This window comes from Astyanax mexicanus, chromosome 11 (assembly GCF_023375975.1).
Source record: "Astyanax mexicanus isolate ESR-SI-001 chromosome 11, AstMex3_surface, whole genome shotgun sequence".
Classification (NCBI taxonomy): Eukaryota; Metazoa; Chordata; class Actinopteri; order Characiformes; family Acestrorhamphidae; genus Astyanax; species Astyanax mexicanus.
In genome coordinates this window covers 17,485,653-17,502,469 of record NC_064418.1, presented here as the reverse complement: position 1 = coordinate 17,502,469, position 16,817 = coordinate 17,485,653, and the positions used below count along the sequence as shown (strand labels likewise).

The 16,817-nt window shown below is 37.2% G+C and overlaps 1 protein-coding gene across 1 annotated transcript in view; it reads left to right on the top strand.

Moving 5' to 3' along the window:
- esyt3 (extended synaptotagmin-like protein 3) overlaps positions 1 to 16,817 on the top strand; it is a 47,881-nt gene that overhangs the window by 25,953 nt on the left and 5,111 nt on the right. The window contains exons 9-20 of the mRNA XM_049485304.1: positions 87 to 263; positions 578 to 660; positions 1,185 to 1,233; positions 2,732 to 2,821; positions 2,900 to 2,962; positions 3,690 to 3,749; positions 6,213 to 6,284; positions 7,445 to 7,531; positions 8,077 to 8,226; positions 10,084 to 10,493; positions 11,769 to 11,867; positions 13,445 to 13,576. Coding sequence (XP_049341261.1) covers positions 87 to 263; positions 578 to 660; positions 1,185 to 1,233; positions 2,732 to 2,821; positions 2,900 to 2,962; positions 3,690 to 3,749; positions 6,213 to 6,284; positions 7,445 to 7,531; positions 8,077 to 8,226; positions 10,084 to 10,493; positions 11,769 to 11,867; positions 13,445 to 13,576 — 1,472 coding nt within the window. The remainder of the gene's footprint in view (positions 1 to 86; positions 264 to 577; positions 661 to 1,184; positions 1,234 to 2,731; positions 2,822 to 2,899; positions 2,963 to 3,689; positions 3,750 to 6,212; positions 6,285 to 7,444; positions 7,532 to 8,076; positions 8,227 to 10,083; positions 10,494 to 11,768; positions 11,868 to 13,444; positions 13,577 to 16,817) is intronic.

Sequence of the window (16,817 nt, the reverse complement as noted above, 5' to 3'; positions counted from 1 at the left end):
AACAGTTTCAAACATTCAGTAGAAACCTTACATTAGAAGATATAATTACATCAGAATAGTAAATTGGAGGTTGGGCTGTGTTCTAGGGCGTGGTGCGTGTTCATGTAGTGGAGGCTCAGGATCTGGTTGCTATGGATACGGTGATGATGGGTCTGGTGAAGGGTAAGTCGGATCCATATGCAGTTCTGAGGGTTGGCAATAAACGCGTCCAAACGAAGACCATCAAGGAGACCCTGAACCCTCGCTGGAATGAAGTGTATGAGGTAACATTTAATTAATATAATGTATAATATGTATTGATTTGATGATACAGTATTGATTATTTAATATACAGTGTTCACTATCACAATAAATATTAATGTATTTACTCTTCAAACTACATATTCAAACTAAATTTGATTTATGTCAAAACCAAGTTGTGTAAATACAAAATACAAGCACTCAGTAAAGAAATGGTTAATTTCTGAGAGTCCCAAGCAAACAACTTGAGTATTTTCTAATAAATAAGACTCCTTCAGGGTTTAATTTTGGGCACAACAATCAGTACTACTGTCTGACATATGTTGTTTTATCACAGTTTGTGGTTCATGAAGCTCCTGGTCAAGACCTTGAAGTGGAGCTTTTTGATCAGGACACAGACAAGGATGACTTTCTGGGCAGGTGATAGAACTGCATTCTTCTGTCTTTGTTCTGGACAAATTCACAGCATACAGTAACAGTCAAAAGTTTGGACACATTCTCATACTCATTGTTCTATATTTACATTATTTTCTACACTAGTAAAGACTTAAACACTATGATGGAACAAATATACAGTTAGTAAGTAGACTCGGCGCTATTCCAGGTTCTACCTCATGAAGCCATCAAAGAGAATAATGTCAAGAAAAATCAAAGTTGGCATCAAAGCAAAAGCTGCTGCTTAAAACAATCTTAAGTATATATATTTTGGCTTGTTTGCCACTTTTTTGTTTACTTCATATTTGAATATGCGTTCCTTTTATAATCTTGATTTTAGTATTAATCTACAATGTAAAAAATAATATAAAATAAAGAAACAAAAAAAAACTTGACAAACAGGTGTGTCCAAACATTTAATTGGTATTGTATACTGCTATTGTTTGTCAGTGTTAAATGAATGAAAGCTCTGTATTTGTATAAGTGAGATTTGGGATTGTATATTGCAGGTTCAATCTGGATTTGGGGGAGGTGAAGAAGGAGAAAGAAATTGATAAGGTAAATGACTGTGTACATAATGTAAACACTTATGGGTGATCCTCTGAGATGGGTGCCTTATGGATCATATTTTTATGAAACAAATCTGTTTATTTTTTTTCCTGCCTTTCCTGTAAATTATACATACAGTTTAACAAAACACATTTATTTAAAGAAATTCTATGATTAAATATTAATAAAAAGATTAAATAACAGCTATACACATGAAATTTAGGTTAAAAAAGTGACATTTGCTGTTATTTTCAGTCTGTCTTTTAAGAAACGTGCAGTGTCATTTCCTCAATGATTATGTCCCAGGAACTGATCTATTATTTTATAGGGGCTAATTTGAATGGTGTGTTGGGGTTGAGAACAATCTGACGAATGTGTTTAAATTGATCCTTCATATAAAATTCCTGTGCATTCATCTTTTGAGAAATAATAAATATTAAGTTAAAATAGACAAATGTGGTTACATTAGCAGCAAAAAAATGCCATTAATTACAGTTTTATTGCCTGATGTTCAAAGAAAATGTTAAGATCAATTACTATTTTATGTATTTAAAATGCATTTAGTGGTTTCTGTTAATTGGGGACTTAAAGGGCTCCCTAATCAGAGAATCAACTGCGGAGTATATGTTGGTTATTGGTGCTCTCTGTGATTAATGCAACTCTCTAGGTTTTTGTAATATAATTATCATTGGGAACCTTAGTTCAATACAATTCACTTAAAAAAATGAATTAATGAATAAAATAATGCTCTGAACTTGTAGCTAAAAGCTTGAAGCAAGAAACTAAACTCATCCCCCTCCCTTGAAGATACTGTATACATGCATTGACCAACTGTAAATCACTGCCACTAAAAATGCATTGGGAAAAATGGACCTAAATATAAACTTATAGGCCTGTCAAAATAATTATTAAATAATTTTACAATTTTTAGACTTTAATTCAATGAGTTCCAATAATTTTTGCTGTCCTCAATATTACCTATTGTGTTTATTTAATAAGAACCCATTAATGTGAATGGGCAGGTATGTCTTGTTTTGTATGTTTTATTTTATTTATGTTTACTGATTTAGGATATTCAAAACATAATGATTTCTGCTAATAATATTATTGTGATTTTAAGACAATTTACTGCCACTAATATAATTATAATAGAATAGCATAACAAAGCAATTGTACAACAATTTAATTAATCATAATTTGGGAAATATATACTTTTTACTTCATCTACTGCAGTCCACACTGTGTTTATGGATTCACGGTTATTGAAGCATTGGTCAGGCTGTAAACATTAATCTAAAACATTATCCACTCTTATATTTGTGAACAAACATACAAATAAACACAATATTCTTAATAATATTATTGAGGTCATGTAATTATTGTGACGAATCTACTTTACTGAATGTAGTTCTAGAACAGATATGAAGTGTGCTGAGTATAAAATGATTTAAATCTGGCCCGGTATGTCGTAAAAGCTGACTGAATTTATGGTGTTTGATTTTTACAGTGGTTCAGCCTGCAGGACATTCAGAGTGGAAAGATCCATATGAAGCTGCAGTGGTTGTCTCTGCAGACGGATAAGAATCTACTGAAAGAGGTGTGCTTCAGTTTTACAGAGAACGCTGGATATTACAGAGATCATAAAGTCATAGCATGTGATTTTATCTTCTTTTAGGCCACTGATGGCTGTGCTTGTGCCATGCTTGCTATACGCCTAGACAGCGCCTCCGCACTGCCTGTGAGTATAAAATAAAAATGTTTACAAATTACTTTTTTACTAGTTATGGTGACAACAGTTACTTAAAATAAAGATTATTTTAAAAAAAGTAATTGTGTCATGTTCACAAATTTGGACATCCTTTTAGTTTTAAGAATATTGTAAGAACAATAATGTAATAATACAAAATGTACTGTATACAGTACAAGGCATCAGTTTTATACAGTTTTATTCACTCATCAAGACTATGAAGGAACACATAAGGAATCATGTAGTAACTTAAAAGTGTTAAACAAACCAAAATACTCATTTAGATGCTCTTATCTGGAGTTTTGTCAACTTGTGGTTTCTGAGGCTGGTTGTAATGAGAGCCAATTTCCTCATAATGTTTTTGATTGTCTTTGTGACTGTACCTGAGGATACTTTAAAAGTTTCTTCGACTTTCTTTAATTAGTTAAGTAGTTCTTGCCATAATCTGGATTAGAACATTACTCAAATGGAGCTATTAACTGTATACCACCAACTCTACCTCTTCACAACTTTACAACTGATGCTCTCAAACACATTAAGAGGCAAGAAATTCAAGTAATTAACTCTTTACAAGTTCAGCACAGCTGTTAACTATGCAAAACTTTTACATATAACTCTATATTGTTATTATACCATTTAGATGGCCCAAATGAAGAATTGTGAATTATTATCCAGTTATTTCAGTAAATATTAAGCATTAATGTATTTTTGTATTCAGAAAGACCAAAGTGAATTCAGCCAGCCTGATAAACCCACGAAGCATGCAAAAGATTCAAAGGTAAGTCATTGTTTGGTCACTCTGATATGTCAAACAGTGATCAAAGATTTCTCTACTAATCAAGATCCCATCACTCTACACTGACTTTACTCTATCTAATACAGTATGCACTGTATTAGATGAGAATTTAAGCATATATCCTGTGTTTCTGTATTAACATTTTTCTGTGTCATGTGAGGTCTTAATGACACAGGGATCTGCTCATTGGCTAGCCAGGATGTTCAAATGCTGCACTAGTGATGTTGGATGAGGCCGATAGCCAGTGTGCTAACAGTGAGGGAATGCTGCAGTAGAGAGTGCAGTAACACTATCTGTTCAAACACTGCTTTACTACAAACAGGCTTTGAAAATTCTATGTTTTTTTTTTCCCAAATCCATTCCCAAAAGGTTTATTTCCATTTCTACTTGCCAGCTGTAAGCCATTAACCAATAAATTGTTGGTAAAAATCATCCCCTCTTTTTTAAAACAATATACACATTTTTCATTTTTTTTACAATTAACATTTAAAGTATATTAAAATATAGATTTTAGTTCATTTGTTTTCCTTAAAGGCCCTGACAGTTAAATTTGTGTACACTTTCTGGTTATTGGCTGGACCCGAAGAGCTTAATTGGCAAAAAATAAAGGGAAAAAAATGGGGGTGTTCTAAAACTTTTGAACAGTAGTGTATACAACATCTTTCATAGACAGTGTGCTAAACAGGGATTAAAAAAGACATTAAAGACATAAAAACAAAATAAATGTGTTAAAATACAGAGACATAAAATATTGTGTAAAAATTAAATCTAAAAAGAAAGTAAAACATTAAACACTCAGTTTACTTAAAATAAAAAATGGTAAATATAAGAGAATGAGGAAAAAATGAAAAGTGCTGTTAGAAGACAGTGATATAATGATTTAAACACATTTTCGATATTTCAGTATCACTCCGAACCCATATGAGTACATTCAAGCCAAGCAGAAACAGCAGAGCACTGTAGACTTCCATAGACTGGCAGTGCCAGTGTGTGATGACGTACACCACAGGCAATGGCTTTTATACAGTTCATACCGATATCAGAATCCATATCATGTCGACCCAAATTGAGAAATATACTGTATACTTTTCCTCATATTGTCCAGCAGTAGCTGTAATAAGTAATATTACCTGCGGACACTCTGTATAATGTAATGGAGTAGTGGTATAATTATGTGTCCCTGTGCTCTGCTGAAGACACACGCCTTCGTTACTCAGTCAGCGGAGGATTGTGCCCTGAAGGCTGAACTGCCTCGGCCTGAGTTTCCTGTCGGTCGAGTCGTGGGTGTGGCTGTTGTTTTCGGTGTGTTCTCAGGCCTCCCTGCTTTAAATGAGTGCAGTGTACAGCTGAGAATCCATGGAGATTTGTGTGCTGCTCAGACTGAAAGGTAGTAAAGTAATGACCTACATTAGATAATCCTTAACTATCACTCCAAAAAACTAAATCCACAGATCCAACCAGGAAAATCATACCATATCCAGTCTCTGTATCTGCCTGTTCATGTTTACACTGCACAGCTTCAGTGGAGCTCTGCGGTTTTGCCTTTGATATTCAGGAACAGTGTTCACAGTGTTCACGTCACTGTGGGCTGGAATGCAGACGTGTGGCAGTGAATAGGAGCAGCTATGCATTCCTCAGTTCCTTCAACAGTCACACAATTTCTTTATTCCACCCTGATGATCAGGATAAGCCTTTGTTTGAAAGTCAGTCTTTGTTTGTGAATCTTGAGTAGAATCTTTAAAAGCAAAATAGAATATACAGATTTTTTTTTTTTAAATAACCTAAGCCCAGTTTTGGAGTTTTTTTTTTTTTTTAAGGGAGTACCGATAAAAATTAGCATGGAGGTGTTTTTTTTCTGACAATACTTTTTAAATAAATGAATAAAGAAATAATTAAAATGATGAATTAATATTTAAAAGAAGAAATAAATAGATAAAATGATATTTAAATAATAATGCGTATGTAATAAAATAATTTAATGTAATTCATTTTGTTTTTAGTTATTTCATTAGTTATTTAACAGAAATCATTGTATTTATTTATTTATTTATTTATTTATTTTTTTCATTGCACTATGAAGTTATTTAATCTGTCAGCAGTTGCAGGTTGTTTTTTTTTTAGATTTGGCAAGAAAGTACAAAGTACATAAACAATGCAAAAATGTACCGTATATGTAAATGCTTATTGAATAAATGTTATTATTTATTATTTAAAAATACCGTTTAAGGCTTAAACAAACTGCTGTGCTGTTAAATTCATTCATTAAACACTTCACTGTGGGAAGGTTGGATAGTAAATATAGTGATTATTGTAGTGATTGTGACCCCTGGAAGGAATTGGTGGTTGTTTTTCTTCTTATAACCAAAATGCTTTAATCAGTGTTGTTTAGACTTGTATTTTATTATTAGAATGCATTTTATCTTAAATTAAACTTCTTCATTTCAGCTCACAAGAAGACAAACCAACCCCAGCTCCTATGTGAAGTTCTCCATAGACCAGCAGAGCCAGAAAAGCAAGGTAACCAGTGCATTTGCATCCAATTTCCATTTTATAGTGATGAGGAAATTATAACTTGACCACCCTCTGCTGGATGATGTAGAAATCCCTTATTATCCGCCTTCTGCCTACGTCCACTAGTCCTCTGGCCTGCAGCCTGCAAGGACACAAACTTGAAAAAGAAAGATTTTAATATAAAAAGTTTTATTTTTTTAAATATAGATATATAGAGAAATTTATATTAATTCAAAACAAAGTCCACTAGCTTATGTTAATAAATTTAGATCCTGCTAATTATGAAACTGTGAAGAAAGCTTTTCCTATATAAAACACTGCAGGGCTGCCAACTTAAATTGTAACTTAACGGTAAAGTTAAGATTAAGATGCTAAGTGATTGAGATATTTTTCATCATATAAAAATATAAAGAAAAGAATCATAAATAATAATTGGTAATTCATTGTACATTCATATTAATTTGTTATACATGGTATATATTCTGGACTGCACCAATGAACCAATTTTGTCTCTTTATCCAAATCTTGAATAGAGGGCAGGACCAAATTATTTCATCAAACTAGAGGGGGCTTGAAATACATATGCCTTCTGGAAGTTTCTTTTGCCAAAAAAACAGTAAAGTACAAAGTAACCACTAGGTTTAGAAGTAGGTTGTACAATTCAATACACAATTCTGGATTCACTATAGACAATACAAAGATGCCCTTTGTCTAAATATTTGTATACGTGATATTTATAATGTTATTTTGAAACATGTTTATGACCGTTTTCAATAAAAACAAATTAGTATTATTCTAATTTCTTTTCTAGTTAAATTAGTATTATTCTAACTAAACTCACCATCTCCCTATTCATACACCATAAATAAACTATAACTAAATAAATAAAAAAGAAAAAGAAAGAAGGGAGAAAAAGAAGGTAATTAGAGCCAGTTGTATGAGTCTCAAGGTTGGGAGACCTGTCCTGTTGAATAAACTCATTGTGTAAAGTGTAAGTAAACATGATTTTTGTGTTGTTTGTCAGTAACTGTCACTTTGTCACTTCAAGTCACTTCTTGCTTCCATTATTCATATTATCACATTTTCATATTTCAAGTCTAAAAACTGCTTTAAAATGTTATACAGAAAGCCAGCCTTACCAAACAAACATCTGTCTGCTTTAAAAGATTGTGTACAACTCCAGAGATCCTGTGTTCGAGGAGTGTTTCACATTCTTTGTGCATAATGTGGAAAGCCAAGTGCTTAACATTCAGGTAATATGTCTTTACTATTTCATTAAATGATTTACCAAGTGTAAAGTAGTTATATTTCATGTGGAAGTTCGATTTAATGCATTCATATTTTAGATTGTCCACCCATACAGTATTTCTAGCCAGAAGTAATGAATATAACAAAGATGCAATCAAATAAAAGCCCTCTAGCTATAATATATAGCTAGAAAAAATGGTCAGGCTTGAAGGCCTGAGCAATTCTGAAAAAAAAAAATATATATATAAGCCTGACCATTTTTCTTCACCCAACACACCAACTTTAAGAATGTCATACAGTACCAGTCAAAAGTTTGTACATCTTCACCATCTCAAACGTTTGACTGGTACTGTATACTAATAACATAGTGTACATCCTGGACCTTCACTAATGCTTGAGTTCATCTTTCTATATAAATTATTAATTAACACATTTGTGAAGACCTCTCCTATCTAAATGGATGCATCAGAAATCAGAAATTATAATGGTGAAGAGTTATTGATAAAGGATTGAAAGCCATTTCATGATCCTGTCTGCTCTGTGAGTTCAGGTGATGGTGCCTGAGAAGAAAACCTCTCTGGGCGTGCTCACTCTGCCCCTCAGCCGGCTGCTCAATGCTTCTGACTTCACTCTGGACCAGCGATTCCAGCTGGAGCGATCTGGAGCCAACAGCCATCTGAAGATGAAAGCTATTCTCAGGGTGAGGCTCTGCATAGACACCTCCCATCCTATCCTCATGTGTTGCCAGATGTTGGTTGTAATTTTGGGCAGTTTCCTGGAACAGAATGTTCAATTACTAGGGTAATTTAGGGGTGAGGCCTCCACCTCCCTCCTATCCTTCACCTCATACTTCCTATTCTTTTGCAGCATGTGAACATGTGGGTTTGGTTGGTCTTACAGCAGTACTGGGGAATCCTTTAGATTTTTTTATAAACTTAAACTAAAACTTATTAGATACTTTTTGGAACTTTGTCTGGGTTTGATTCCCTTCCGCCCGATGGCTGTTGGAATTTGCCCTGGCTACCCCGGTCCGCAACCTGGATTGGATTAAGCAAGTTCTGTTTGTATTTATTGTGTTTTTGTTGCTGTGAGGAACCTAACACCTAACTTTTTCACTTACCTTTACACCTGTGTTACTATGATGCGACAATAAAACAAAAACTAATGAAAAACAAATAAGACAAAAATATTATACTTGCTTACTTATTTATTTAAGAAAATTATCCAATATTACATATCTGTGAGTGGCAAAATTATGTAAATATTTGCTTTAAGTATCTGGTGTTCCCACAATAACTGCAGCTAAACGTTTCAGGTACCTGTTGATTAGTCCTGCACATCAGCCTGGTGGAATTTTAACCCATTCCTCTAAATAAAACTGCTTTTATTCTGTTCTATTGGTTGGTTTTCTCTGCAGCATTAGCTCCTCCCAGAACATTTCTGGTGGATTAAGGTCAGGACTTTTTCTTTGCCCCAGTCCAAACTAGTCTTTGGTAGAATGACTTGTGTTTAGGGTCGTTGTCTTGCCACTTGACCCACGTTCCTTTGAGACAGACATCCTGACATTTGCCTTCAGAATTTATTTTAATGTAATTCAGAATTCATTGTTCTCAATCAGTGACAGCAACCTGCCCTGCCCAAATGCGCAAAATAGGCTCATGGTTCTACTACCACCGTGTTTTACAGGTAGCCTTCTGGCTTAGCAATGTTCTGCAGATGGGCAGCAGTGTTCTTTTTGGAGAGCAGCAGATTTCCCAGTTTTCAAAAAGATCAAATTCATGCAGAAATATTGTTCAGAAAATTGGTTTCACAATCACAACATCTTCCCCAAATTCAGATAGCAAACAAATGATTAAAGAGTACATTAAGTTAAGTTCTCTTAAACAGGAGTTTGAAGTATCTTACCACACTTCCATCTTTGCACTTTAAATTTGGAAGATGCATCTGTTTATATAATGCTGAGTTCATACTACATACTACCAAATTGCAAATTGGTGATCACTTGGTGATCATCTAGTGTGAACTGCTGAAAGACGTTTGTTAAACCGTGAATGATCGCTGACGAGTCACAGACACTCGACAAACATTTGGGCAAGTTTAGTATCTAGACCAGTCTGCGACTGTGAGTCTAGAGCAGCGGCTACCTACAGCCAATGGGATTGTCCAAAGAGAACCACATGACCATGCAATGTATCTTCTGTGTGGCATTCAAAACATGTTTTGGAGAGCAGCCAGTTAAGTGGTCGATTTCCCAAGACAAGATATTCTGTTATTGGTGACCTCATGTCACCAATCAGTCATGTACTGTAAAAGCCACAACAACTGAAATACTCGCAGCTGTGTAGTGTGAACAGCACACCCATCTTACCGCTCAAATAAAAGTGGTGTAGTGTGAACCGGGCATAAGGGGCGGATGCTTCTGTATCACTGCTGTGATTTTTCTTTGTACTTCATTGTTTGGACACATCGGGACTTTTCCCATAATGAGATACTTCACTTCTGATTCAGATAATTGGGTTTGCGCAAATAACTATTCGACTTTTTCCTTTTTCTGAAGGTCCTGAAGCTGGAGAAGCCCAAGCCCAAAGTAGAGACTCCTCCAGCAGCCAATCTGCAAAAGGGACTCAATGACAAACCCCAGCAAGTCCAACCAAAGCCCACCCAACAGCAGCCCCAACCTCAGCCTCCAGTTCAGTCCTCCCAGCCTGTGCAGAAGGTGCCAGCCTCCACACTGCCCCAGGAACCTGCAGCTACCATGGATGGCCCAGTCTTGAACAGCTCCTCAAGTGTGCACCAGACAGCGTACGTCCCTCACTCCCGAAGAGGCTCCTTCCTGGCTACGGATGGACGACGCTCCAGACCCACCACTCCATCCCGCATTCGCCGCTACGACTCTCACAGCCTTCTGTCTGAGAACTCCATTGCTTCTTCCCGCTTGGACCTTGCCGACAGCACCCCATACCCAGAGTGAGTAGCTTCCTTTGTGATGTCTAGTGACATACCAGATAACATGCCCATGTGAGACCTGTATGTGAAGCCCAACTGGGACACAAAATAATAATAATAATAATAATAATAATAATAATAATAATAATAATAATAATAAAAATAAAATAATAATAATAATAATATAGTCATTTAAATTTTAGGCCATATTTTGCCACTGATATAATGATAACACAATACCACTATGTTGCATAATGAAACTACACCTTGTTAAAGATCAATTCAATTTTGTTAGTGCTGTCAATGCATTAATGCATGTGATTCATCTGGAAACACATTTTTTTTAACCAAATAAATCTAAAAGGCTCTAGGTTCCAAGGGCTGAGACACTCTCTCTGCCTCTTGCCACATCTGACTGGTGGTGTTATGTGTTCACTACCTGCATCTCATCTGAAATTAGATTGGATTCTATCTATGTTTCATGTAAAACTCAGCAATGAACACTCAGGAAATCATTAAGGACACACCCATCATGTCAGAAACCTGTCAGTCTACATCAGAGAGGCGTGTGTAAATAGTTTACAGCTGCTGAAGTTTCTGCTCTGGTGCTTAAAGAAAAGCAGCAGGAAAGACTGAAGAGTTAACCAGTAAACACTTTTTACACAATTATTACTCCAAAAGTCAGGGAAGTATCAACATTAACATTTTTAATCATGATTTTAGTCTTACATTTTCTTATTTACATTGAAAATCCACTATGAAAATCTTAATTATTGATAAGTAAAGTTAAGGATATTGTTGTGATTAATCTGATTCCTTTTTTAATCAGTTGACATCCCTAACTTTTATATAAGAATATTTAAATGTTGGAATTGGAATATATATTTTAAAGAGGGAGTGATTTAATGGGTGCTACACTGGTGTGATGCGTTAGTTGGCATGAAGCCCCAGGCTGAGTATAGATCAGTTCATCAGTGTCAGCATCACACATTACAGAACGAACCACGAGTGTATTATTGTGATTATTCCACAGTTCAGTTGTCACTGTTTATTCTTACATTTTTACGACAAGGGGGACTGAAAAATATGATCTGTTTTTTTAGCAACATTTCGCAAGGTAAAATATTTCCATTCTATCAGACGACCCGCTCCTGAAACATCAGACAACATCTTTTTCCAGTATTTATTATACAGAAAATGAACACAAAAATATTGATTTATAATAATTAATTAATTGAAAGTTAAGTAAAAATAAAACTACATGTACGCAAGTACAACTAATTGTCTCTGTTACAGAGCCCTCTTAAATCATCAAGGAAGCTTTGGCCAGATCCAGCTGACTATTCGTTATGCCACTCTGAGGAGCAAGCTTATTGTGACAGTCAATGGCTGCAGGTGAGTCTCTGAGTATTTAGAATACACATTATTATTTTTATTACATTATTACAAATAAAAATACAAGTTAGACAGTTAAAATGCTTTCTTACACGTGTTAGCATTTTCGGTAGCATTATGTCTCAGCTAATTATTATTTGACACTAATTAGGACAGTAAAAGTTAATGCTTGAGTATGTTGTAAATAATAATAAATTGAGGCATAAGTAAAAAAAAAAAATGATTCGTAATGTTAATTAATAATTTATATTCTGTTATAAGTACTGCTTATTAATCTATATATCTAGCACAAGATTGGTTATATTAAGTTTACTATAGTGTATTTGTATTATTAGTAGTATTTTCCTAAAATATGAGAAATAGCTGTATTCTGAAAGCTAGCTTTGAAAAGTAATGTGGAATACATAAATAAAGATACAGTACTTATGTGTTTTGAATATGTAAACAGTCATTAGGAAAAATTAGTCACTGAGAAAACTTTTAAGAGCATATTTAAACATTTGGCCATTTGATCTTCATGTAAACAATGAATCATTTGAGGAACACCACTCAACTCATGAGGAAACACATTCCACTCAGTTTGAATAGAAGTTAATGAGAAATTGTACACAAAATGTAAAAAAAAAAAAAAAAAGCCTATCTTGAATGAATTGAAATATATTTTAAAACTAGATAGGATTAAACTCCTTCAGTGTTAGTTTCTTATCCTGATTTGAGTTAACATGACTGCATGGAGTAAAGAGCCAGCCGTCACTTACTTTAACTAGTATTGTAGCTACCATTACCCCACTGAGACAGCAGGCAGAGTAAGCTATTTAACACTGGCTAATATTATGATCAACATGTTCAAATCTATAAATTATTACACAGCAGCTTATCAAAACCAGGACAACCCGCCTAAAAAACAGTTTCTATCCGAAAGCTATCATGGCTCTGAACACAAGACTGGTATAATCAAGCTACTTGAATCCTCAATTTCCCCTTCACCACATCACCCAAGCCCCTGCAAACCCTGAAATCAAGTACTTTGGTATGTTACCCAGCTAACAATCTAACTTAGAGCAGATTAACACAACTAACTAGCTATAATTTATAACAAATAGCTTAGTAACTAGCTAATATATTGTATCTGGGAACTAAAGTTCATTTTAAAGAAATATTCCCAGATAAGTAACTTTTGGATACTGTCAGGATTATATAAAGTCCCTGTGACTAAAGAGACAAAGCTTTAAGACACTTTTAACGTTTTTGAATCGTCTAAAATTTTATATCAGGGTTTAGTCTTATTTTCTGTGCATCCCACCACACAACTACTTTTAGCATGTTTGTTTTGTCAGTTGTGAGAAACAATTGTGAGAAATCCACAATGTTTTCTCCATGGTGTGGACATGGTTTAAATGCACTCTGTACTTAAATGTCTCTGTAGAGATTGAGGCAATACTAAGACATAAAACTGAAGACATGTCTTTAAATATAACTTACTAAATGTAATTTCCTCCTAAGATACTCCTTGTAAATAACTCCAGCTGTGGTAATGGTAAATATAAATGTTATTTTTATGTCACTTTGCTCTCTAGGAACCTGTTCCAGTGCAATGACAGTGGTTCGGATACCTATGTTCGCATTTACCTTCTACCAGACCAGACATGGAAGCACCGCATGCGCACACAAGTGAAGAGGAGGACTGTGGAACCTGTGTTTGAAGAGAAGTGAGTGATATCCTATATATTTAGGCAGTTATACAAGTGACAAATAGACTTACACACTGGAATGTTTTACTGTGATTATACCAACTCTTTAACGAAATAAAATAGCACGACAAAAGTTGATTGTTGGAGCGAAATGAAGATTTATACAGTATGTATGAATGATGATATATGTAAGTGTTTCAAATGTTTGCATTAAATGAATTAAATTTGTTTATAGTGGAAAAACTGTACAATTAAAAGTAGACTCTTGTACTTGCACGTTTTTGTAGTGGATATTTAAATATACGAGTGAATGTAAGAAATGTGAAATGCAATTATATTTATATTAGTAATGTCAATTAAAATACTAGTATATACTTCTCCGCTGTGCTGATCGCTGCTGTTTACATCCCTCCGACCTCCAACAACAGCGTGAGGAGTGAAGCACTGAATGAACTGTACCAGTACATCAGTGAACAGCAGACAGCACACCCAGAAGCTTTTCTCATTCTGGCTGGAGATTTCAACCATACAGACCCAAAGAGTGTGTTTTCTGGACTTTTTAAACACATAGACTTTCCAACCAGGGGTAACAACACATTGGACCAGGTCTTTACTACACACAGAGGCGCCTACCGAGCCTCCCCCCTCCCCCACCTGGGAGCCTCTGATCACCTCACCATTATGCTAATGCCAGCTTACAGACCACTGGTTAAAGTCACCAAACCAGTTCTTAAGCAGATACGAGTATGGCCAGAGGGTTCCTCAGAGGCACTTCAGGACTGTTTCAGCACAACAGACTGGAACATGTTTAGAGAGGCTGCCACCCACAACAACTCCACAGACATTCAGGAGTACACAGAAACTGTCTCTGCCTACATCACCAAGTGCACTGATGATGTAACGACCTCAAGACCATCACTGTTCGAGCGAATCAGAAACCATGGCTGACAGGAGAGGTCCACAAGCTCCTGAAGGCTAGAAATGCAGCCTTCAGAACAGGTGACCAGGCAGGCCTGAGGACAGCCAGGGCCAACGTGTCCCGCGGGATCAGGAAAGCTAAGAGGCTGTACTCAAAGAAGATTTCCCAACGCTTCAGTGACAGCAGAGACACACGGAACCTGTGGCAGGGTATCCAGTCTATCACAGGCTATAAACCACATCCACAGACCTGCGACAGCGACACATCTCTGCTGAACGACCTGAATGGGTTCTTCGCAAGGTTCGAGCCACTCAACAACACACCCGCCCAGAAATCCATCCTTCCTCCTGGTGACCAGGTGCTGACGCTATCCCCAGACAGTGTGAGGAGAGCATTCAGCAGGATCAATGTTCGGAAAGCTCCTGGGCCTGACAACATTCCTGGTCGTGTGCTGAGAGACTGTGCCTGGGAACTCGCAGAGGTTTATACTGATATCTATAACACCTCTCTGAGTCAGGCGGTGGTTCCCACATGCTTCAAAGCCACCACCATCATCCCTGTCCCAAAGAAGGCATCGCCATCCTGTTTCAATGACTATTGTCCAGTTGCACTCACCCCCATCCTCATGAAGTGCTTCGAACGACTAGTCATGCATCACATCAAGTCTTCGCTCCCCCCCTCCCTGGACCCCTACCAGTTTGCTTATCGGTCAAATCGCTCGACCGATGATGCCATCTCCACTGTTCTCCACTCAGCCCTCACACACCTAGACAAGAAGAACACCTACGTCAGAATGCTGTTTGTTGACTTCAGCTCAGCATTCAACACAATCGTCCCCCAACAGCTCATACACAAACTGGACAGTCTGGGGCTGAGCACTTCACTGTGCAACTGGCTGTTAGACTTCCTGACTGGAAGACCACAGGCAGTGCGGGTTGGCAGCAGCACATCCAGCATCACCACACTGAACACAGGGGCTCCCCAAGGATGTGTGCTGAGCCCCCTTCTGTTCACTCTGCTGACCCACGATTGCACACCAGCACACACCTCCAACCTCTTCGTCAAGTTTGCGGATGACACGACGGTGGTGGGTCTCATCAACAACAGCGATGAGTCACACTACAGGAGTGAGGTGAGCCGCCTGGCCTCCTGGTGCAAACACAACAATCTCTCTCTGAACACAGAGAAGACCAAGGAGATTGTTGTGGACTTCAGGAGAACTCACACACAGCACACTCCTCTGTTCATCAACGGAACTGCTGTGGAGAGCGTGAGCAGCACCAAGTTCCTGGGTGTGCATGTCACAGAGGACCTCTCCTGGAGCACCAACTCAGCATCACTGGCCAGGAAGGCAAATCAGCGTCTCTACTTTCTCCGCAAGCTGAGAAGAGCTGGAGCCCCCACCCCCATCATGACCACCTTCTACAGAGGGGCCATCGAGAGCATCCTGACCAGCTGTTTCACCGTGTGGTACGGGGCCTGCACAGCATCCTGCCGCAGGACCCTCCAGCGCATCGTGAGAGCAGCTGAGAAGATTGTTGGCACCTCTCTCCCCTCCCTTCAGGACTTGTACAGCTCCCGCCTCACACAGAAAGCCCTCCGTCTGGCAGGAGATCCCTCCCACCCACTACACAGCTTCTTCAGCCTGCTGCCATCAGGGAGGAGACTGCGGAGTCTCGGGGCAAGGATCAGCAGACTGCGAGACAGCCCCATCCATCAGGCTGTGAGGATGCTGAACTCTCTTCCTGCTCTACCCCCCATCCCAATCCTGCCCCCAGCACACACTCACTCAGCATCCTGACCCCCCACTAATACATTACTGAAACTCTGCACTACAATGCACAAAGTACTGGTCCCTTCCAACGGTCTTGCACTACACTATACCTGCACTACTGCTATACTTGCACTGTCAATACGCAGTTTAGTTCCACTTAATTAAACTGTGAACTTTAAGGACTTACGCACCCATTCACTTTACCAGCCTTAAGCTATATACCATATACCCTATTTGCACTGCTGATATATACTATTTATACTGTCATTCCATCTCAATCACCATCAATATTGCACTATTGTCTACGTATGTTTATTGTGTCTTGCTGTTTTGTACAGATAGTGTCTCCCACTCTCTTATATTCTATATATATTTCTCTTTTTTTTTTTTCTTACCTATATTTATATATCTATTTCTCCCCCACACTACTGCACCTTGTTTCTGTCTCATGTATGTCTATTTGTGTCCCTGCTGTATTGTACACATAGTGTCTCCCATTCTCCTTTATTATATCTATTATCTGTACTTGCTGTAAAATTGGGAAGGAGAGTAACGTAATTTCATTT